We start from the raw sequence: 24524 nt of genomic DNA, 5'->3' as shown, positions 1-24524 counted from the left end.
GGGTGGGATGGTGGGAAGGGATGGGATGGGATGGGATGGGATGGGATGGGATGGGATGGGATGGGATGGGATGGGGTGGGATGGGATAATGGGATGGGATGGGATGGGATGGGATAATGGGATGGGATGGGATGGGATGGGATGGGATGGGATGGGATGGGATGGGATGGGATGGGGTGGGATGGGATGGGATGGGATGGTGGGTTGGGATGGGATGGGATGGGATGGGATGGTGGGTTGGGATGGGATGGGATGGGATGGTGGAATGGGATGGGATGGTGGGTTGGGATGGGATGGGATGGGATGGGATGGGGGCAGCTTGTCCACAACTCAAACACGCCGGAGGGAGAAGGGGTTTCAAGGCTGAGTTCCTCCCCCTCCGACACCAAGGGAGGGTTTGCAGAGGCTCCCCCAGCCCAGGCAGGGCTTTGCCGGGTGCTGCGGGAGGATTAAAGCAAAGCAAGCAGGAGGCTCGTCCAGCGAGAGACCCTTCCTGGCACGGGCTCTACATTCCATACATTCCTACCTTCTTGCAGGTAAATCTTTGAAGAAGAACCTTTTAATTTTTTTTTGTTTGTTTTTAGTTTTTTTTGTCCTTTTTTTTTTTAGTTTTTTTTTTTTTTTTTTTTTTTTTTTTTAGAAAAGTGCTTTGCTGGGTTCTGCAGGAGGGAGGGGTGCTCGTGGTTTGTCGTCCTCTTTCCGAGGGACAGTTTCTCTCCCTGCACACAACAAACCTCCCCTGCTCAAGGAAGTGCTACTTTCAGTCACAAGGTCAGGGTAAACACGTTTTTCAAATGTAAAGCAGTTTCAACTGTTTAAAGCACAACCATAGGGATGCGAGGAAAAAGAAAACCAAAAAAACCAAGCACTTTGCAAGAATTAAATAAAGCATGTAATAAATACGAATCATAAACTTCTGTACACAGGAGCAAGGGTTTGGGGTTTTTTTCTTCTTTTTTTTTTTAATCATTTAAGCAATATAAAAAAAAAGTTTTTTCTGTTTTGCTTTTGTTTTCAGTGCATCTTCTTCCTCTTTAAAATGCTTAACCCTTTCCTTTCTGCATCTCTCAGGCCCAGGATTACGCACACCTAAATGGCAAAAAAGACAAGGTCTAACAAACCCCCTTTCCAAAAAACTCTAAAAAAATATTCACAGCCTCAAACAGTTTTTTACATTTCAAGCAACAAAAGGTATAGAAAAAGGCACAAGTAACTGCATACATGTGGAGATAATACCAGACTGGGACAAAGAAAACCAGGAATTTTCCATGGGTTTGGTCATTCACTAGAGTGCTTCTTATGATTATACTAAAGGAAATAGTGTTGAAAATGTCTGTTGATTTTACAGAGGAAGCCTAAAGGTGGAACAGCTGGCGGAGGCTTAAGTACTTCCCGCGTTTTCATCCACCTTTTTGTGAGTTTGACCTAAATCGGAGTGCTCTGGGTGTGGGCCGCTGCCGCCGGGCTCTCCGGGGAGGCTCCTGGGCCGCGGGGCCTGGGGGTGGCCAGGGGGGGCTTCTGAGGGGCTGTCCCTGGCCAGCGAGGGGACGGCTGAGATGAAGGTGCAGGCTGGTTCCGGAGGGGTGCTCGAGCTGCCCGAGTGCTGCTTGCCCGTGCCTTTGGAGGGTTCCTCCCCGCCGGCCGAGGGTTCCGCAGAGGGCTCCCGGGGGCTGCCGGGGCTGCCCGGGGACACCGAGGGCCGCGGCCGCTCCGCCGGGCCGGGCTCGGCCTCCGCCGCGGGCCCGTGCTCCTCCTGCTGCTGCTGGAGCTCGCTAGTCCTCATCTTCTCCTCCGAGATGCCACCACCAGCCGGCTCCGGGCTCAGGGTGTACTTGGAGACCTTGGCCACGGGGGACACGGACGCCGATGAGGGCTCTGGAGGACTTTGGGGCTCGCCGTCCCTCGTGGCGGCCCGGCTGAGCTGGGCGAGGCCGCCGGCCGCGGGGAAGTGTCCGCCTTGGAGGGACAGCACGGGGCCGGGCACCAGGCTGGCGTGGGAGCTGGGCCTGGCCTGCACCATCTGGATGCCCCCGATGGGGATCATGGGGTACGGGGTCCTGGCGAGCTGCTGCGAGTGCAGCGGGAGGTGGCTGAAGACATTCTCCTCCCCTCGGCCGGGAGCGTGGAGGTCGTGAGGGGCCTGCAGGGGCCGGGGGCAGGCGGGCGGCGGGGTGCCGGGGGAGCAGGGCGGGCTGCGGGGTTCCATCTTCTGTGCCGGGGGGAAAAGAAGAGCTGGGTCAGTGTGACACACGGGAACGGCCTCGCTGCAAGGACTGGGGTTAGGGTTTTATTCGGGTTTGAGGGAGGTCAGCGAACTCCGGGAGATGTGGAGCCCCAAACCCTTAAGGTGAGGAGCAGCACAACCCACAGTGTTTTTCCCTTCTGGGACAAATATGCCCATGGTGTGTGGGGACACAGATCCAGGGATTTGGCTTAGGCCTGCATCATTATAAAATCAGAGAATTATTTGGTTGGAAGGGACCTTTATAGGCCATCTTGTCCAACCCCTGCTATGGGCAGAGACATCTTTAACTAGATCATGTATCTCCCAGCCCCGTCCAACCTGGCCTCGGGCTCTTCCAGGGATCCCCCTGGGCAGCCTGTGCCAGGGCCTCCCCACCCTCTAAATAAAGAATTTCCTCCTTAGCTCCAGTCTGGATCTCCCCTCTTTTAGTTTAAAACCATCACCCCTACTCTCAGAGCTGCCTCTAGAACACTGGCAGAGCTGCCAGCATTCGCTGCCAGCTGAGCTGCTTGGGATCCCTGTCAGTGCAGGGGGTTCCTGAGAGCCCAGGATGACATTATTTTATATTTATTTATTCATTTTTACTGTGCTTTCCTAAAGCAGAATTGCATCCTTACAGCTGCTGGGTGCAGGGATGCTTCCAGTGAGAGGTGGCATCAACTCCAGCACACCCAGCAGTGGGTCCCCACCACCACCCTCATGGGGTGCTCTGTGCAAATCAAGGGTTCAGAGCCTACATTTTACCTTTTCCTCTTTCTCTCTCGGTGCTTCCCATAGTTTCCTAACGTACATCATGGAGAGATATGTGGCTAAACAGAAATGGATTAATTAGTGATGAGGTTATGACTAAATCCCTGCACAGGACTCCCAAGAAGAAGAAGCAACAGAAACTGAAATCAACTTTCAATTAAGATGGGGTTGGAGATAAAATGTGAGGATCCACTGGAGGGCACATTTCTTTGTAGGATTATGGGGAATAATTCCCTGATCCTGTGAGCTGGATCTCTGCAGAGACAGCAGAGGAAAGCAGCAAAAGAGAACAGGAATGAGGAAAAGGAAGAGCCACCAAAGGTAGTGAGTGCTGGGTCAGCAGTGACAAGCCCAAACACTGCTAAATGTCACTTATCCACAGGAAGTCATGGCTAAAGCACTTCAGGGATGCTGGGAAACCCCAAACAAATATTTCAGTGGTGCAACAATCACCACAGGGAGAGACTGCCCTAAGAAAGGGTCAGTGGGAAGGGAGATGGTCGTGGTGAGACTTGGCAGCGAGCCTGACACTGGAACTGAGCTAAGATCATCTTCCAGCTCTGTTTGGGACCTGATAAACCCTCCTCTGGTCTTTCTGTCTCTTGTGGCCTTACCAGGAATGTTAATTTTGCAATGAAAGCCTGGCTGTCCATCGTGCTGATAAAGGGGAATTTTTCCATTTAGGTTTTTGCTGCTGCTTTGGAGGCACATGGAGAAGTAACAATGGTGGCTCTGGGTGCAGAAAAGGAGCAGGAAAACGAAGCCAAAAGGTAAATGTGACCAAAGGAGCTGAAAGGTGGGAATGGCAGACAAGCAGGGCTTAAAACATTGTCTCCTACTGTGGATTTGGGAGCTGAGGGGATTTGCACCAAGCAGAGGCAGCGGGAAGTTCTTCTGACAGAAGAGTTGAAGGATGAGGGTTTCCAGAGCCCTGGGACTCACCACAAGAAGTGGATTGACAGGAAAGGGAACCAGCATTAAAGGATGCCAAGACTTGGCCCTAAAGTAAAAGAGAGTCTCTGAGAGGGTGAGACGAACACTCAGAGTGGAAAGGAGCAGGAAGGAGGCACCACAGGACAGGAGGTTAGCATGGGCATGGGAGAAAGGTCTGGAGAAGCCCTGGCTCAGCATCTGGGGTGGCAGGGGTTCTGTAAAGGCCTCTCTCTCTCCCCAGTGCAGCCCCTGAGGGCTGGAGCCTCTCTCCACAGTGAGGGGATCTCATGTTCCTCAGCACAACTGACAGCAGAGCCAGGCATTCCAGCAGGAATGGGAAATATTCCCCCAAACCCCCCCATCAATCTGCCTGCAGCCCTGGGAGGAACAAGCAAATTCCCTTTACCCACTGGATTTGATTTGTCCAGCAGAGAGATTAAATCATGTTCTGGACCCAGTGGGAAACCCCTCTCTGTGCTGAAGAGATATGAAATGAGAGCTGTCCAAACAAACATTTCTCAGCAGCTCATCCAGCAGAGCTGGCTGTGGACACAGGGCTCAGCCAGAGCTGGCTCAGGTCACTGACCATTGGGAAATGGTCACAGCTCCACCCCAGCCGGGGAAACCTCAGGGATGGGAATGAAATTCCCAGGAACAAAAAGGCTCTTAGTGACAATTAATCATTAAGAGTTTGTCCTTGCTGATTGTCCCAGCTGGACTGGCTGGCTCAGGAGTGGGAATAAGCCCTTGGAGAAGGGATATCTTTATTTCTCTCCGGCTGAGAAGGGGAGGACTCAAATGGGTGCAAACCCCACTGCTGTCCCCTGTCCCTGTTCTCTGGGTCACCTGTGACAGGGTCCCTGTGCACTTCTGCCTCACAGCCTTCACCAAAAACCGTGTCAGAGACCACCCTGTGGGGACCAGAGGGCAGCAGGGCACTGGACTTACCAGCTTGGACTCGTAGAGCTGTAAGTTTTTGCCAAAGAACCTGTGAGGTAGAGGCATCGAAGAGAATATCCCGGGTTGGGCTTGATATGAGCTTGGAGCTTTGTCCTCTGCTGATTTGCTAGTGCCAGGCAAGTCCTCTTTGCCAGGGGGTGGATACCTGGCCAGCTCCAAGCAGCCTGGAGACAAGACTTTCTTCAGGGAGAAGTACCTCAGGGATGCCATCTCTCTGCTGGGCGACGAGTGCCTGGCAGGGGTCACTTCTCCGTCTGGGGGGAGGGCTGTCCTGGGGGACAGCTCCCTCCGGGGGGACAGGTGCCTGCTGGGCGACAGCTCGAGCCTTGGGGACACACATCTCAGGGGAGACGCCTCCCTCCTGGGAGAGAGGCGCTGGCAGGGGGACAGCCCCCTCCCTGGGGACAGGCACCTCAGGGAGGACAGCTCTGTGGTGGGGGAGAAGCGTTTGGGGGACGTTTCGTTTTTGGTCAGTAAGTGCTTCCTCGCTAGCATTGGTCTGCTGCTGCCACCCCCTCTGCCACACTCCTGGCTCGGGGACCACCTTTTCCTCGGGGAGGTGTCTTTGGAGGTCGACAGGTCCATGACCAAGGACATCTGTGGCCTGGTGACAGACTCTCTCTCAGCAGGAGCCAAGCGCTCGGTGGAGGTCAAAGCTGGTCTGTGGAGGCTCAGGAAGCTGTGGCACACAGCAATGTCACTGCTGTCTGCTGACCACTTGCTCTCCAGCCCTGAGGAGGAGGAGGAGGCCTGCTGGCCTTCCCCTGCTTTCGGGGTGCTGGAAGCAGCTTCTTGAGCTGGGGATGTTTCGGTGCCTTCCTCTGGAGAGGACGGGGAGCCCCCTGAGGAGGGCAGCAGGAGGGTGCCGGGTTTGCCTTCCGGCAGCTTCGGCGCTGGCTCGTCTTGGCTCTCCTCTTCCTCCTCATCTTCCTCGTCCTCATTGTCGTCATCGTCGTCATCAGATTCCTCGAGGTCTGAAAACTGGTGTTCCTCGATGGGCTCAGATCCCTCCCGCCCCTCAGAGTCCTGGAAAAGGTCTTCACTGGTTCCTGGAGGCAGACACAGAACAGAGAGTAGAAAACACATTCAGGGGCTATTTCTGTGCTAAATCTGCTCACAGAACACATGTAGGGGGCTATTTTTGAGTTAAATCTGCTCACCAAACACATGTGAGGGGCTATTTCTGTGCTAAATCTGCTCACCAAACACATGTGAGAGGTTATTTTTGAGTTAAATCTGCTCACCAAACACATGTTCAGGGTCTATTTCTGGGCTAAATCTGCTCACAAGCTCTAAGGGCACCAGAGGAGAGAGGATCTGGCTGCTCCTAGGTCTGATCATCTCCTGCTTTGAGCTGCAGCCCTGCCCTCTCTGCCAGCTCCACTGCTGCTGATCCCAGAAGATCCCAGTGAATCCCACTCTACCCCAGTTTCAGTTCCAGCTCTGTTAGCACACGCAGCCCTCAGTTCCTGCTGGGCACCTGCCACACTCTTTATTTGCTCTAAAATGCAAAAAAAAGCCCCTTTAATAGATGAGAACAGCAGCGCCTTCACCCTTCAGTGGGGTTTGATGATTATTTACTACAATGGTGATTCCAGAATACCCACAGCAGCACCTGCTCCATGTGTTGGGCCTTTCCCTGCCCAGATTTCATGACAGATGAACATCAGCAAGGCAGGACTTTTGTTAAAAATCAAACAGGGTTTGATTTGAAGGAACCTCTGTGGATTTCCCTGGGTAGGATAAGTTCCAGCTGTGGTTTGAGCGCAGAGGGTTTGGGGCTCTGTAAATCAGAGCTTGTAGGCAGTGAGGAGGATACAAAAGCAAATTCTACAGGATTTTAAATATTGCTGCTGGTTAAAATACATCTCTCTGCTGCCTGAAGGGCCAGCAGGAGCTTTCTGAGCTGGGTACCTATTGTAATTGTGGGGTGCCCCGTGGCAGGGAGGAATGATGGATCTGACTCCATGTTCTCAGAAGGCTAATTTATTACTTTATAATACTATATTTTATTAAAGAATGCTATACTAAACTATACTAAAGGATACAGAAAGGATACTTATAGAAGGATAAAAGATAATAATGAAACTTGTGACTCTCTCCAGAATCCTGACACAGTTTGGCCCTGATTGGCCAAAGAGTGAAAACAACTCCCAGCAGAATGCAATGGAACAATCACCTGTGGGTGAACAATCCCCAAACACATTCCACACCAGCATAACACAGGAGAAGCAAATGAGATAAGAATTGTTTTCCTTTTCTCTGAGGCTTCTCAGCTTCCCAGGAGCAAAATCCTGGGCAAAGGGATTTTTCCAGAAAATGTGACTGTGACAGGTACCGAGCTGTCAATGCTCAGAGGAAAATCTGCTCCTCCCCTGGCGGGAGTGCAGAGCTGCTGGCAGCAGGGATAGCCTGGACTGCCAGGGCCGCCGGGGACAGCCACTGGATGTCACTGCAGCCCAGCAGGATGGCATGCCGGGCCCTGCTCTGGGAATGCCACCCGTGCCCAGCCAGGGGCCAGAGCTGCTGGGACACCTCGGGTCTGGGGCTGGCAGCAGAGCACGGACACTGCCGTGACAGCTGTGTGACACCTGTGGGTGACACCTCTGTGTGACAGCTGTGTGTGATACCTGTGTGACACCTGTGGGTGACAACTGTGTGTGACAGCTGTGTGTGATACCTGTGTGTGACTCCTGTGTGTGACACCTGTGGGTGACACGTCTGTGTGACACCTGTGTGTGACTCCTGTGGGTGACTCCTGTGTGAGACTGTCACTGTCAGATTTTCTGAAAAATCCCCTCAGCCACGATTTTTCTCCTGGGAAGCTGAGAAGCCTCCAAGAAAAGGAAAACAATTCTTATCTCATTTGCTTCTCCTGTGTTGTGCTCATGTGGAATGTGTTTAAAAAGGAAAACAATTCTTGTCTCATTTGCTTCTCCTGTGTTGTGCTGGTGTGGGATGTGTTTGGAGATTGTTCACCCACAGGTGATTGTTCCATTGCATTCTGCTGGGAGTTGTTTTCACTCTTTGGCCAATCAGGGCCAAGCTGTGTCAGGACTTTGGAAAGAGTCACGAGTTTTCATTATTTACTATCATTATTTATTATTCATCATTATTTATTTAATTTCATCATTTTAGCCTTTCTGTATCCTTTCTGTATCCTTTAGTATAGTTTAGTATAGCATTCTTTAATATATTACGGTATCATAAAATAATAGATTAGCCTTCTGAGAACATGGAGTCAGATTCATCATTCCTTCCTGCCATGGGGGACTTTGAAATAACCACATGTGACAACTGTGTGACACCTGTGGGTGACCCCTGTGTGTGACATCTCAGCCCTGCCATGGGCTCAGCCTGGGTCACTGCTCCTGCTGTGCCAGCCTGGGACTGTCCCCATCCAGAGCTGCCACTGCCAGCAGGGTCACACCAAAGGCAGTCTAGCAGGGTCACACCTGTCCCCAGCAGCCAGGGTGGCTCCAGAGGGGACACGGCCACACAGCACCAAGTCCCGATGATGGATTAAAAATCCTAATTTGGTTTCTTTGGAATGCCAGGGCCTTCAGGAAGCATTTGGCATTCCCAGTCCCACGGATTTTCCCGTGGCTGGTTATCCAGCCAGGAGTCTGTGATTTGTGGGAGCGAACAAACTCCCCAACTTTAGTGGAAGTTGTAAAGCCGGTATGTTCATTACAGCGCTGGACACACGTGGGGACCGCTCCCCTGAAATGACATGTGTACCTCTGGGAGCTCCAGATCCTTTTTCATCTCCCTCCCTAACCCATATGCATACAATTTCACAATAGGTTCATCCATATTAATTTCACTGATTTTGGTTACGTTTGCTAGTTTTTTTTATCAAAAAGAACTCCTGGGTCACCCTGCCCTGTCTCCTGCAGCCTCTCCATCTGTTTCAGAGTTCAGGTTTCCCTCATCTCTGTCCTTAGGCTGAAGCAGTTTCTTAGAGCATAGGTTTCTTGCAAGAACAGGCAGTCAGATTAAACAGCTATGTTTGCAAGCTACAGACTTAATTCAAAGAGGTACATTTCACCTAAATCAAAATGGATTTCTACTCTGGAAAACTTCCACTCTTTCTCTCTCTCTCTCTCACATGCATCCAGTGCTGTAATAAACATACTTGCTTTACAACTTTCACAAAAGTTGTGGAGTTTGTTTGTTTCTGCAGATCATCTGCCTGAAGCTGGGAACAGAAAGGAGCAGCTCACCCCAGTTCCAAACACCCCTGCAGCAGCCCCTGGGGCACAGCCATCCCTGCAGCTCTCCTACTGGATTTGTGGGGTGCCCCGTGGCAGGGAGGAATGATGGATCTGACTCCATGTTCTCAGAGGCTGATTTATTACTTTATGATACTGTATTATATTAAAGAATGCAATACTAAACTATACCTAAGGATATAGAAAGGATACTCACAGAAGGCTAAAAAGATAATAATGAAAACTCATTACTCTCTCCAGAGTCCTGACACAGCTTGGCCCTGATTGGCCAAAGAGTGAAAACAACTCACATGAAACCAATGGAACAATCACCTGTGGGTGAACAATCTCCAAACACATTCCAAAGGAGCAAAACACAGGAGAAGCAAACAAGATAAGAAATTTGTTTTCCTTTTACTCTGAGGCTTCTCAGCTTCCCAGGAGCAAAATCCTGGGTGAAGGGATTTTTCAGAAAATGTGAATGAGACACTTTCCCTGGAGAGGGATTCTGGATTGTGAAATCCTCCATGGTGACGGGGCTGCTGGGCCCGGGCTGTTTGCAAACCCCCGGGGGAACTGAGCTCAGAACAAATATTATTCCAAACTCCCAGCTGTAGGCTGAGCCGAGCAGATTTCCTGCTTGGAACAGGAATGCATTTCACTGGCAGAGCTGGGAGCCAGCCCTGACTCTGCTTTTGGGGCTGGGGACAGGCAGGAGCTGTGCCTGGGCACAGTGCTCTCCTTTCCCTGCCCCAGCTGAGACTGAAAATGCCAAATTTGCCCCAGTCGGGGGTCAGGAGTGAAGGGAAAGTGAAGCCAACCCCAAACTGAGGAGCTGATTGCATTTGGCACCACAAATTCCAGCAAGGGAATCATCCCAGAGAGTCCTGGGACAGCCCCAGGGAATTGCTTTGGCCTCCTGACAAAATCCCTGCAGGCAGGGACAGAGCTCAGACCCGAGCCAGGCTTCCAAAATTCATCCTGCTGAGCTCACAGGGAGAGAAAGGGCAGGGCTACGGTAGATAATTTTGTTTGATCTTTGGGAGAAATGATAAGGAGGATTTTATTTTATTAGAAGGTTAAATATATTATATTATATTATATTATATTATATTATATTATATTATATTATATTATATTATATTATATTATATTATATTATATTATATTATATTATATTATATTATATTATATTATATTATATTATATTATATTATATTATATCATATCATATCATATCATATCATATCATATCATATATCGTATCATATCATATATCGTATCATATTATATTTGAATTCCTTAAGTAATTAATTGCACAACTGTACAGTATTTTGGGACTGTTAGCTGACAGTTTTGATACATGTATACTTGGATTTAATTGGTCAGTGAATTAAAACACATATTAGAATTTAATTATTAATTTTTTTTTAGGTAAACAGGTTTTTACAATGTTTTGGACTTGTGAACAAACACGGGAGCAGTAAATGAGATAAGAATTGTTTTTCCTTTCTCTGAGCTTTAGAGAGTGTGAATCCCAGAAATTTCTTGGGAAGTTGTGTTTTGCTTTTCTCTCTGAAGAGAAATGTGGTGACACAGGGCAGGGAGGGATGGAGGAAGGAAGGAGAGAGGGAATTAGTGGGAATGTGTCCTGCTGACAGCTTTGTCTGAGGTTGCCTCTCATTCCATGTGTGTTATTTATTCTCCCAGCTGGTACCAGCCCACCGAGCCCAGCCCAGGCAGGAGTGAGGAATTATACTCCAATCTCCTTATATAGTAACACCCCTTGCTTTCTGCTGCCCCTTAAATAGAAATACAAACAATCAAGTGAAATACAACTCCACTTTAAAATAATCCAGGGAGTTTTAGGAACTGCTGCTCCCTCCCTTGCCTGCCCCCAGAGGAAAGCACAGCGACCTTCCTGTGCTGCTTTGTGTCACGTGGAAATTGGAGCCTTTTTTATTTTCATTATTTAATTAAAACAGCCCGTTATGTTCTTGTTCTGTGCCTCTCTGCGAGGAAGAGAGAGGACACAGGAGAGGGCTCTTTGCAGCCCCTCACCCTGAGAGCAGGGGCTGTGATCACAGCTGGGATCTCCAATTTCTCATGGACCTTTCTGCCATTCCTGGGTTATTTCCTCATCCATCCAAAGAGCCCCAACCATTAGAGGACAAAATCCCATTTTCTGCCTATCTGCTTGGCTGCTGTACTTCACATTGACATTTGTGAGCAATGGGCCTCTCTGCTCACAGAATATTCCCATGGCCAGCTGAATATTCCCTGGCTTTACCAGGTGGGAGAGAAGCTGGGAGGAAGGAAAGGAAACTCCCCTGACCCCACCCCTGCCGAGGGCAGCTCTGTGCACCCCCTGAACAAACCCACAGGGCTCTGCAGGGATGGGAATGGGGAATGGGGAATGGGGAATGGGAAATGCAGAATGGGAAATGGGGAATGGGAAATGCGAAATGGGAAATGGGAATCGAAGTTGGGAAATGGGAATGGGGAATGGGAATGGGAAATGGGAATGGGAAATGGGGAATGGGAAATTGGGAATGGGAAATGGGAAATTGGGAATGGGAAAGGGAAATGGGGAATGGGAAATGGGAATGGGAAATGGGGATGGGAAATGGGGATGGGAAATGAGAATGGGAAATGGGGAATGGAAAATGGGAAATGGAAAATGGGAAATGGGAATGGGAAATGGGAAATGGGAAATGGAAAATGGGAAATGGGAATGGGAAATGGGAATGAGAAATGGGGAATGGAAAATGGGAAATGGGAAATGGGAATGGGAAATGGGAATGGGAAATGGGAATGGGAAATGGGGAATGGAAAATGGGAAATGGAAAATGGGAAATGGAAAATGGGAAATGGGAGTGGGAAATGGGAGACTCCCCTTTATGACACTCTGGGGACTTCCTGTGACTCCAAAGCCACCCAGAGTGCTGGCACGAGGTCCAGAGAGCCCAGGGCAGCTCTGCCTCTGAGAGACCTCCCAGGGCTGGGGGAACCAGAGCCCTGCAGCCTCGGGCAGGGGGGACAATGGATTCACTGCTGTGACACTGCCGTGTGCCACTGCTGCTGTGTGACACTGCCATGAGTGACACTGCCATGTGTGACACTGCCACGTGTGACACTGCCATGAGTGACACTGGCCATGTGTGACACTGCCATGTGTGACACTGCCACGTGTGACACTGCCATGTGTGACACTGGCCATGTGTGACACTGCTCATGAGTGACACTGCTCATGAGTGACACTGCCATGTGTGACACTGGCCATTGACACTGCCCCTGTGTGACACTGCCCCTGTGTGACACTGCCCATGAGTGACACTGCCCATGTGTGACACTGCCTGTGTGTGACACTGCCCGTGTGTGACACTGCCCATGTGTGACACTGCCCATGAGTGACACTGCCCCTCTATGTCACTGGCCATGAGTGACACTGTCTGTGTGTGACACTGCCCATGTGTGACACTGCCTGTGTGTGACACTGGCCATGAGTGACACTGCCTGTGACACTGCCCATGAGTGACACTGCCCATGTGTGACACTGCCCGTGTGTGACATTGCCCATGTGTGACAGAGCCCCTGTGTGACACTGCCCATGTGTGACACTGCCTGTGACACTGCCCATGAGTGACACTGCCCATGTGTGACACTGCCCATGAGTGACACTGTCATGTGTGACACTGCCATGTGTGACACTGCCCATGAGTGACACTGCCATGAGTGACACTGCCATGTGTGACACTGCCTGTGACACTGCCCACGTGTGACACTGCCCATGTGTGACACTGCCCGTGTGTGACACTGTCCACGAGTGACACTGTCCGTGGCCTCTCCAGAGCGTGGCACCCTGGGACACCAGCAGGACCCTCCTGCTGCCACCCTCCCGTGTGCTGGGGCCCTGCCGAGCCCGTCCCTGCAGCACCACAGCCTCAAAATAAAACCATCAAAACATCAAAAATCAAAAGTGCCCCGGTGTCACCAACCCCAGCCCAGGGACCCAGGGGACCCAGGCTCACAGTGACCCTGCCCTGCTCACAGCAGCCCCTGGCAGGAGCCTGGGGGGCACAAAAGTGCTCCCCATGTGTGGCAGGATGGGCTCTGCCCTGGCTGGGTCCTGCCCCTCCCTCTCAGCCCCAGCAGCTCTGCAGAGGAAAGCTTGGGTTTATTTTACCTTCCTCGGCTTCCAGATCCACCAGTGAAGATACCAACACGCCCAGCTCCTGACATTTTTTGCTGTGGGCCTTTGACTTCATGTGTTTAGTCAGATTCCCTGAAAAGAAGCAGAAAATCCATTTTACTCAAATTTGACTCCTTTCCCCCCTTCTTTTCCCCCCCTTTTTTTTTCTTTTTTTTTTCTCTTTTTCTTCAGACTTTTTTCCTTTTTATTTAATTTATTTTTTTCCCCTTTTGCACGCTCAGCAGTCACAACTCAAAACCCTCTCTGAACCAGACAAAGGTCCCTGACTGTCCCCAAGCCCCTGCCCACAGCAAACCCCCAGCACACGAGGCCAGGTCCCCCTTCCCTCCCTTTGCTGCTGCCCCAGGGTGCAGGACGAGGTGCAGGCAGGGCGTGGAACCTTCCAGAGTTTCTGCAGCCTGGAAAAACTGCTGGGGCACATTTTGGGGCTGGGGGGAGAGAAGGCCTGGGCTGCTTTCAGCTGTGAGGATGCAGCAAATTAAAAATGGGAGGAAAGCAGGGATGGGAAACACATCCCAGTGTGGCATCATCATCATCATCATCATCATCATCATTATCATCATCATCATCATCATCCCAACAGCCCCACCTGCCTGGAGGGGAGAACATCCTCAGCACCACAGGGCAGAGCAGTTCTACCCTGGAAATGTTCCAAAACCAAGTGGATGTGGCACTTGGGGACATGGGGCAGTGGTGGTGGCCTTGGCAGTGCTGGGGAAGGGCTGGACTGGATGACCTTGGAGGGCTTTTCCAGCATTAATGATTTTATGAATTTACAATAAAGTGAGGGTTTGAGCACCCACCAAGAGGGGAAAACCCTACATTCCCATTTTCCCCCAAAAATAATGGCTCAGGTGTTCTGGAAACATTCCAAAAACAGGTGGATGTGGCACTTGGGGACGTGGGGCTTTTCCAGCATTAATGATTTTATGAATTTACAGTAAAATGAGGGTTTGAGCACCCACCAAGAGGGGAAAACCCTACATTCCCATTTTCCCCCAGAAGAACAGCTCAGGTGCTCTGGAAACATTCCAAAAACAGGTGGATGTGGTACTTGGGGACGTGGGGCTTTTCCAGTTTTAATGATTATATCAATTTACAATAAAGTGAAGGTTTGAGCAGCCAACAGGAGAGAAAACCCTACATTGGCATTTTTCCCCAAAAAAAGGGCTCAGGTGCTCTGGAAGGCACCAAAGGGCTGGGCCAAGTCAGCTCCTCGAGCAGGAGGAACTTGGACACCCTTTGGAACTCAGAAATTCCCAATGAGGCTTCCTCAGGGCCAGGATGGGATGTGGGGTCACTGGGGCTGCTCTGGGATAACTCAGAGGGCACCTCTCTAATTCTGCCTCCCAAATTACAGGCAGGTTAATTAGACACTAATTAACCCCACTTACAGGCCAGGGAAATGCTGAACAAAGGGGAGCATTGGCTGGAGGGTGAAAGCAGGCAGGTGGAGCTGGCAGGAAAATGAAGGGTAGGAGAATTACAGCAAAAATGTCCCATTTTCAACAGCTCTTCCTAAAATCCCAGACTGGGATTGGGAGGGACCTTAAAGTCCATCCAGTGCCATGGGTAGGGACACTTCCCACTGTCCCAGGCTGCTCCAAGCTCCATCCTGGCTTTGGACACTTCCAGGGATTTGTGGGCTGAGGGATGATGAGGAAGAACCTGGCCCCTGCTGAAGGAGTGTTGGAATTTCCCATCCCCTGCTGTGTCCTCAGCCTTGCTGGTACTGACACCCGAGGGCACTGAGGAGCACCAGGCTTGGTTTTCTCACCAAACAATAAAAAAATAAAGAGGAAAAGCAGAATTCTCCCACTTTATACAAACTTCAGCAAGGACTGAGGTTGTGCAGTGCAAAATCCCCAGTCCCTGAGCTGGGGGAGCACAGGGGGCCTCTCTCAGCCTCTCCTCCTGCTGCTCTGGCTATCAGGGATAAAAAGCCACTATTCACTGGAGCAGAGCCCTACCCGTGGTGCCCTCGCCACTCAGAGAGTGCCACAACCACCCAGCTGCCACCTTGATTTCTCCTGAGCCCATGAATTATTTATTTCAGCCCATTTTCTACAGAATGGAGCAGCTCCAGCAGGAAACACCACGAGAGACAAAGGCTGACTCTATATCCCTGTGTATCTGGCACCCAACCTGGATGTGGATTCAGGGCATATTTAAAAACTTAAATGCAGCAAAACAGCTCCAAATAAGAGAGATTTATTCTTTTTAAGCCTCATGTTTAACTGCCCTGAGCCCCCTGGTCAGGTGTGAGGATGGGGCCAGCCTGGCTCAGCTCCCAGCTCCAAACCAGAGCCTCCCTCCCCACCCCAAAGCAGGAGTTCTGTCATGGCCCCAAACCCAGCCCGTGAGCCAGGAGTGTTCTCACTGCCACCTCTGCTCCCAGTGAATCACCAGGGCCTGAAAATGAAAAAAAAACCCATCCACAGTCCCAGCTGTGGCCTCATGGAGCTGGAATTTCATTTTGGAAATGAGAAGCAGCAAGAGCCCAGGCTGAGTCAGTGTGCTGCAGCCCCCTGTGCTGCTGCCTGCCCAGCCCCAGCTCCCAGCCAGCTCTGCCCCATCCCTGCTCAGCCAAAACCCAGCCTGGAGCCCCTCCAAGGGCACAAACACCAACCCAGCAGTGCCTGCTGTCAGCAGGGCTTGGTGGGGATCCAGCTCAGCGGGGAGGGGACATCCCCAGCGTGCTGGTGTCCCCAAACCAGCCCAGAAATCCTCTGTGCCACCAACAGCCCTGGAAACATCAGGAGGGAGAGCCAGCCCAGAGGGAGCAGCAGAAATTCCCAAGGAGAAGAAGCTGCTCAGTGCCAGGCTTTGCTCTCAGGGGCACTCTGAGGCCACCGTGGCCACCTCAGGTGTCCCAAGGGCCACACCAGTGTGTCCCTGTGCAGCTGCAGGACCTGCAGGGCTCCCAGCGCCCTCCTGCCCGTCTGCCATGGTTAATAAGGTGTGCCAGGAGCCACCAGTGTCACCTGCTGTCCTGTTTTCTGTCCCTGGGCAGGGCAGTGTGTGGCTGCTGCTTTCCTTTCCCAGCCCCCAGTGTCAATAAATTCACCCCAAACCCCAAAGGACCAACTCATCCCAAGCTTTGTTTCCTTCCCCTCCAACTCCTTTTCCCTCTGCTCTGTCTCTCCCTTCCTCTCCTCCTGGCCAAGATCCTCTTGCAAAGCTCTGGGTGCAAATTTGGTTGGAGAAATCCCAACAAAACAGGGATGCTGCATCCTTTCAGGGAAGGGAGGCTCAGCAAGACAGATCCTCATCTGCCCTCTCTGCATCATTTTAAGGAAATTAAAAGCTGGAGGCTCCTTTCCCCAGGCTGAGAAGCTGAGTGATCATCCTGGGAGCAATCTGCAGGACAAGGATATTTATCTGATCAGGGCTCTTCTTCCAGTTTGTGTTTTTTTAGACCCCTTAATTAACGTTGGCAGGATTAAACTCTCGGCAGATTTCCAGTAAAATCAACACCACTTTGCTAAGTGAGAGCTGGATCTCAATCCTACCAGGGAAGACTCACAGCTACTTGTTGCCTTGCAGAGTTCTGGCTCCCAAGTTAAAAAAAAAAAAGGAGGAAAAAAAAAAAAAGAAAGAAAACCACACAGCATTGCTTCCTTGGAAACCGTGGAAAAACATCTTTGAGGGAGCAAGAGAGAGCAGCAGGGAGCTGGATTTAAATAGCAGAGGAATTTCACTGAACCCTGAGCAGGTAAGTGCTCCTTATTGGGGATTGTTTACCAAAAAAAACTCCCAGATTTGCAATGCACTGGCTATATTTAAAAAAATCCCTGAGGAATTCCTGGGAATGCTGAGCCCCAGGAGGAGCAGGGGCAGTGTGAGCACAGCTCCCATTACGCCTGCCCAGAACTATGTGCTCCAGCTGCCTCAGCTCTGCCCATGCTGGGAGGTCTTAGTGGGACTTAGAGCAGCTTAAATGCCTGTGTTGTTTGGAGAAAGCTGTGACTGGAGCCTTCCAAAAGCACCTAAAGCAGCTTAGTGGGGACTAGAAGTGATTTCCCAGTTAAATTTCATGAGGGAAATTAATTTTTTTTTTTTTTGGAAGAGCCATTGTCGTATTTTTAAGGAGTGGAAGCAGAATGTAGGGAACTGAAGCACTGGCATTCCTGGGGAAATGATCCTGTCTGTGCTGGGGATGATCCTTTCTATTTCTGCTGTTAAATCTGATCAATTGAACAACAACCCCCCAAAAAAAAAAAAAACCCACTAAAAAAACCAACAAATGAGCAGGAGGCAGCACGGTGACACAAAGAGCCAGAGCTTCATTGTCACATTCCTCTTTGGAAAGCACTCACAAGGAGAGCAGCAGCTCCTCTGGGAGGAGGAGGAGAGAGCATGGAGCCAGGCTGGAGAGCTGGGGGGGCTCCAGGGAGAGCTCAGAGCCCTGGCAGGGCCTGAAGGGGCTCCAGGAGAGCTGCAGAGGGACTGGGGACAAGGATGGAGGGACAGGAGCCAGGGAATGGCTGCCAGTGCCAGAGGGCAGGGCTGGATGGGATCTTGGGAATTGGGAATTGTTCCCTGGCAGGGTGGGCAGGGGCTGGGCTGGAATTGCCAGAGCAGCTGTGGCTGCCCCTGGATCCCTGGCAGTGCCCAAGGCCAGGCTGGACATTGGGGCTGGAGCACCTGGCACAGGGGGAGGTGTCCCTGGGCTGGAAGGAGCTGGCATTGAAGATCCCTTCCCACCCAAACCACTCTGGCATTCAGATTCCTGAATCCAGGATGAGAACCAGGAGCAAAGCCCATTGCAGCAAATGGATCCAGGAAAGGAAATAATGATTTGCTGGAAGGTTCCAGGTGCCCCAGGGCTATTTCCCACAGGGGGTTTGTAGCCTGGCAAGGCCTGGTTGGAGAGGTTTGGGCTCTCCCAGGGTGCCCAGAGCAGCTGGGGCTGCCCCTGGAGCCCTGGCAGTGCCCAGGACCAGGCTGGAGCACCTGGGACAGTGGGAGGTGTCCCTGCCATGGAAGGAGCTGGGATTGAAGATCCCTTCCCATCCAAACCATTCCATGATTCCAGGACTCTGGAGCCCCTCTGGAGCCAGGCTGGGAGAGCTGGGGGGGCTCCTCTGGAAAGGCAAAGCTCCAGGGAGAGCTCAGAGCCCCTGCAGGGGATGAAGGAGCTCCAGGAGAGCTGCAGGGGACAAGGATGGAGGGAGAGGACCCAGGGATCTTGGGAACTGGGAATTCCTGGCTGGGCTGGAATTGCCAGAGCAGCTGGGGCTGCCCCTGGAGCCCTGGCAGTGCCCAGGGCCAGGCTGGAGCACCTGGGACAGTGGGAGGTGTCCCTGCCATGGATGGGGTGGCTCTGGGTGGGATTTCAGGTCTCATCCCCATCCCAAACCATTCTGGGCTCTGTGATTTTGCTGGGGAATGCCCTCCCACAGAGAACCAGCTAGAACTGATACTCTGTGTGCCAAATAAATCCTTGAAACAGGTTTTATGGGGGATTTAAATAATGCACAGGCCTTGATTTAGGTCTTGGTGTGGAGCTGATGTCCCCAGGTGAGGCTTTGTGAGGAGGAAAGCTTTCATTTACAGAATTCATTGGGCAGAAGAGTTCAATCTTTGAAAAAAATCAATTATTAGCTTTTATCCTTGTTGACATATGGATTAAAGGAGTGAATTTGCACGTGCAGCCTGCCTGTATCCACACAGGCCATAAAATATCAGCCACCTCCTGGATCAAACCTGTCCAGCCAAAAGCTGATACTCCAGAAAGGTGCCCAGGATATTCAGATTTCCAATGGAGCAGAATTCCCAGTGGGGCTGAGATTTCAATGGCTGCACTGGCTCCAGAAATACTGTGAATATTTCACTGGAGGACACCAGTCCTTTGCTTCCAGCCCTGATTCCTGGATTTTCTCTCTTTCTCTGGAGAGTTCCAGAGCCCTTTAGCTCAGTGTTTCATCTCCTGGCTGCCCCACTGGGACATTTTCTGTTCTTGTCTCACATCCCATGGGATGTCCAGGCAGGAAATCCCTGGGGATATCTCTGTGCCCATCCCAGGGGACATCTGTGACATCTCCAGGGATGTTCAGCCCTTGAAGGGTCCTTGGGGTATTTTGGGGATGTGCCCATCCCTGTGCCCTGCTCTCTGCCAGCTGTGCCTTCCAGAGGTGACTCAGGCTGCTGGAGCTGCAGTAACAACAAACTGTGCAGCCCCTTAAGGGCTGGGGGAAATGCATTTAATCCATTTAATTTAATATATTCAATATATTCACATGTGCAGCACTCTCAGGGCTGTCAGGGGCTGATTTAAGGAACTGGAAATGAATTTATTGAAGGCTCTGGCTGAGCAGTCTGGAGTCTGGGAAGGGTGAGTGGCACAGAGTGTGAAATGAGGGTCTCCAGCCAGCAATGTCCTTTCCTCAGCTCCCTTTAAATTCAAGTGGAGCTCCTCATCCTCCTGACCTCCAGGCAGAGGCAGCAGCAGCACTCAGAGCTGCTCCAAACATTTTGTCCAGAATTTCTGAGGGCACTGGAAGCAATCAGGACCCTGTGAGAGGGTGATGTGGGTCTGAGGGAGGACAGAAAAGAACTGCAAAAGGGAATTAATGCTCCAGCACTGCCAGCTCACCCCCAGCAGCAGTGAGAGAGGGGAAGGGAAAAGCTCTCCCCACCTTCCTGAAAGGGAAAACAGCTTTTTCTTATTTCCTTCCTGCCCAGAAAACAATGCAGAAGCTGCTGAGCCTCCTTTACAGACCCTCTTGGAGCTCCACGGCAGGGGAGGGACAGACACCTCATTAAAGAGGCACCTTTAGATCTGCTCCAGAAACACCAAATCAAACAAATCTCTACAAACCAAATTTCCAAGGCTGTTGTTCCCATCAGCTAAACGAGCACAGACACCAAAAAAAGAAGAAAAAAAAAAAATCTTACGGATTTGCTTTAAAATAATAAAAAATAAATTTTCCCTGTGGTTCTCTAGGCCGACAGCTTTGCTTCCAGTGACAGAAAGGCACAAAAAGCAGCAAATTAGGGAGTAAGGGGAAATATTTATAGCATTTTCTGTTGCAAAAGTTTTCCCAGTTCTTGGAACACAGACATAGGTTTTCTAGAGTGGGAGGGGTGGGGGGTGAGGTATATTTTAACCAGATAAAACTCCTCATTAAAAATAATAATAATAATAAAATCCCATTTAACTGCTTCCAGCCTACTGGAGAGTTTAGAGCATTAGATCATGCTGGAGAGATCTCCCCCAGCCAAAACGAAGCCAGCTCCACAGGCCTCCCCCTGGAGCTGATGCTGAAGGCTAAAATTAACTCTGGAAAGCTGATTTCTAAAAAAGCTCCGTGTTTGTGCGAGCGCAGCCCGGCAGGAGGGAGAGCTGCACCTCCTGCCCCGGGGCTGCCAACCCCACCCGGCCCAGGGAGGAGCCAAAATGAGACAAACCCCTCCAAAAATGAGCTGGGAAACCGCAGCTCTGCAAAGACCCTGCTCCTCTGGGTCGCTTCTTATGAGCAGGAGTTTGAAATTGCTTTTAAAAATCACTGGCAGGGGCATGAGCAAAAAAATAAATAAATTTTTTAAAAAAGGATTTTCTTCCTGCCCTTGCTGGTGATTTTTTAAGTGATCTCAAACTCTGGTTGGTGATGACTTTCCATCACCAGCTGATGCTCTTGTCAGTGCACACAAAGCTTTCCTCCATTCTTCCAGATCTCCCAGCCAGCTTTTTGTTCCAGATCTCCCAACCATCTCTGGGCAGTCTGAGCACATCCCAGGCTCCCAACTCTTCCAGAGCTCCCTGTGCCCCCCAAGGAGCTTTTCTCCCATTTTTGGGCAGTCTGAGCACATCCCAGGCTGTGCCTTTCATCCTCCCAACTCTTCCACAGCTCCTTGTGCCCCCCAGCCAGCTTTTCTCCCATTTTTGGGCAGTCTGAGCACATCCCAGGCTCTGCCTTTCACCCTCCCAACCCTTCCAGAGCTCCTTGTGCCCCCCAAAGATCTTTTCTCCCATCTCTGGGCAGTCTAAGCACATCCCAGGCTCCCAACTCTTCCAGAGCTCCTCGTGCCCCCCAAAGATCTTTTCTCCCATTTCTGGGCAGTCTGAGCACGCCTCAGTCTCTGCCTTTCACCCTCCCAACTCTTCCAGAGCTCCTTGTGCCCCCCAACCAGCTTTTCTCCCATTTCTGGGCAGTCTGAGCACATCCCAGGCTCCCAACTCTTCCAGAGCTCCCTGTGCCCCCCAAAGATCTTTTCTCCCATTTCTGGGCAGTCTGAGCACACCCCAGGCTCTGCCCTTCACCCTCCCAGCAAAGAACCATTCCCATGCAATTCCAAGTCAGCACCATGCAACCATTTCTCCACAAATCCCCGATCCAGGGGAGTTCTGCCCATCCCATGCCCCCGTGGGCAAAGGGATGCCTTGGCACGCAGATCCCACCAGAGTGTGGATGATTTTGGTTCCATGGAAGGAAGGAAGGAAGGAAGGAAGCATTTCCATGCTCCCTTGGCCATGCCAAGCAGAAGAAGGGAAGTGTCTGTTTGCCATGTGCAGCCAGAGCTGACAGATCGTGGTGGCCTTCAAGGGAGCAGAGATGAAGAGCAAAGCAGCCAGAGAGGTGGTGGAGAGGATGGTTGGATGCCATCATCCTGGGCACAAGCCCCACAGAAGCATGGTGGGAGTGAGGTGAGGTGATGGGAGAGGCTGAGCGGGCTCAGCTCCCCAAGGGAAACCTCGGAACGAAGTCAAAGCAAGAAGGGACGAGAAAGGAAATGAATCAGAAACAGCTCCAGGATGGGAGGGAGAGGAAGAACCGGCGCTGGGATGTGCAGCATGAGAATCTGGCCTCAAACCCGGTGGCACTTCCCCTTCTGCCCCAGTGCCAGTCACCCCCAGCACGTTGGCACCCAGAAATCCCCGCCAGCCTTCCCAGCAAAGCCACCAGCTCCAGGCACTGCCCTGAGTCACTCCCTTGTCCTGCTCTGTCCCTCTGGCCAGCACAGGTGCCACGGAGCACACAGCACACCGTGTCCCTGCCGCAGCCACGCCGTGCCACTGCCTGGGTGACGCCGGCTCCTCCTGGGGCTCGCAGCCCTCCCGGCTGTGGCACCCTCTGAGCCTGATGCAGCTGCAAACAAGGGGTGTTTTGGAACACCCTGAGCTGGGAGGGACCTACAGGGATCACCCAGTCCAGCTCCTGCATGGGACAGCCCCAAAACCCCCCTGATGTCCCCAAAAGACTCGTCCAAAGGCTCCCTGAGCTCAGTGGCTCTGTCAAGCTGTGACCAAGAACCCGAGCCCCACACTTGCTGCTGCCTTATCCCAAGACTTGCTGCCACCAGAGCTTTGTCCAACCCACGGAGCCAGACCCCTACAGGAAGTTAAAGGCACCTCTGGCCCATTCCCATTCCCATTTCTCTTGGAATAGAGTTTTATTTTGCCTGTGGTTTGCAGGCTCCTGCCTGCTCTCCCTGTCACCCTCGCTGAGGCCATGGCACAGCACACCTGGTGGCATTGATGGCTCAATGTCCTGGGATGGAGGCCTTTAGGGAAAAGGTCCATTGATGTGATACAGAGAATGTGGAAGCCACATGCAACTGCAGAGGATGAGAATGGGCAGACCAGGAGAGCAGCAGCAGGAGAAGCCCCCAGAGCCTGGATCCAGGGGCTCAGCCAGGAGCCTGGAGCTCCTGCTCGTGCTCTGGGGTGCTTTTGTTCAAAAAGCCCTGCCAGAGAAGCTGCATTTCAGGACTTTTCCCTTGGAGAAGCACAAGGAGGATGGCAGGGGATGCTCTGCTGCAGCCTGCACCAACCAATTTCCAACTCCCTCATCCCCCTCCCTCCAACTCTGAGGCTTTGGCAGCCCCTGGGAACGCTCCCCTCGCCCTTTGAGGGTGTCCCCAGCAGGCTGGCAGTGCCACCGCCCCGAGCAGAGGAGCTGGGAGCTGGCTGTGGCTTACCTTTGGTTTTAAAAGCAAAGTTACAGTACTTGCAGACGTACGGCCTGACGTCTGTGTGCGTGCGAATGTGTTTCTTCAGCATGCTGGGTTTCTTGCAGCGAATTCCACACTCCTCACAAACATACTTCCCTCTTCCACGGCCTCGCACATACACATACTCTTCGTTTGATTTGTACCTATGAGCAACAGGTGGCGTGATAAAGGGGAAAAAAAAAAAAAAAGAAAAAAAAAAAAAAAAAAAGAAGATTCCCACCTCAACAGAAGAAGTCACAACTTTGCTGGGTTAGTTCAGAGGGTTATTGATTGACACCACAGGTCTTGGTTGCTGTTTGGTAGCTCTGGGAAATTGGGCTAAATGTGAATCATCACCCAAAGCTCGTGCCCAGCTGCTTCCAGACACGGCCAGGATGTTCTCATGTCCTGAATCTGCTGCTCTGTGACCACCAAGAGCACAAAGCTGAGCTGAGCTGAGTCACGGGGACACCCCGCTGTGCTGCTGTGCCCCATCCTCAAACCAAACTGAGACACCCAGGCCAGGCTGGACAGGGCTTGGCCCAGGCCAGGCTGGACAGTTTGTCCTGGGCCAGGCTGGATAGGGTTTGGCCCAGGGCAGGATGGACAGGGCTTGGCCTGGGCCAGGCTGGACAGAGTTTGTCCCAGGCCAGGCTGGACAGGGTTTGGCCCAGGGCAGGATGGACAGAGTCATGGGGACACCCCACTGTGCTGGTGTCCCCCATCCTCAAACACAAACTGAGGCACCCAGGCCAGGCTGGACAGGGTTTGGCCCAGGGCAGGATGGACAGGGCTTGGCCTGGGCTAGGCTGGACAAGAGTTTATCCCAGGCCAGGCAGGGCAGGGTTTGTCCCGGGCCAGGCTGGACAAGGTTTGTCCCAGGCTAGGCTGGACAGGGTTTATCCTGGGCCAGGCTGGACAGGGTTTATCCCAGACCAGGCTGGACAAGGTTTATCCCAGGCCAGGCTGGACAGGGTTTATCTCAGGCCAGGCTGGACAGGGTTTATCCCAGGTCAGGCTGGACAGGGTTTATCTCAGGCCAGGCTGGACAGGGTTTGGCCCAGGCCAGGCTGGACAGGGTCTATCCCAGGCCAGGCTGGGCAGGGTTTATCCCAGGCCAGGCTGGACAGGGTTTATCCCAGGCCAGGCTGGACAGGGTTTATCCCGGGCCAGGCTGGGCAGGGTTTATCCCAGGCCAGCCCAGCTGCCTCTCCCTCCCTGCCATTTCAAACACACCCAGGCTGCCTCTGCAGGTGCTGGGAGAGCTCATCCC

General features: G+C 51.9%; 1 protein-coding gene across 1 annotated transcript in view; it reads right to left on the bottom strand.

Annotated features, from left to right (window-relative positions):
* Nucleotides 1-247: 247 nt before the first annotated feature.
* The window catches only part of HIVEP3 (HIVEP zinc finger 3), a gene marked incomplete at its 5' end in the record, with an annotated part of 78982 nt that continues 54705 nt past the window's right edge, over nt 248-24524 (bottom strand). The window contains 6 exons of the mRNA XM_084222701.1: nt 248-2209; nt 2990-3054; nt 3938-3995; nt 4877-5937; nt 13289-13387; nt 23240-23415. Of these exons, the coding sequence (XP_084078827.1) occupies nt 1382-2209; nt 2990-3054; nt 3938-3995; nt 4877-5937; nt 13289-13387; nt 23240-23415 (2287 nt within the window). The 3' untranslated portion in view covers nt 248-1381. The remainder of the gene's footprint in view (nt 2210-2989; nt 3055-3937; nt 3996-4876; nt 5938-13288; nt 13388-23239; nt 23416-24524) is intronic.

This window comes from Fringilla coelebs (genome assembly GCF_963513975.1).
Source record: "Fringilla coelebs genome assembly, chromosome: 28".
Lineage (NCBI taxonomy): Eukaryota > Metazoa > Chordata > Aves > Passeriformes > Fringillidae > Fringilla > Fringilla coelebs.
The sequence above is the reverse complement of the archived record's forward strand: the minus strand, read 5'-3'. Positions and strand labels throughout refer to the sequence as shown.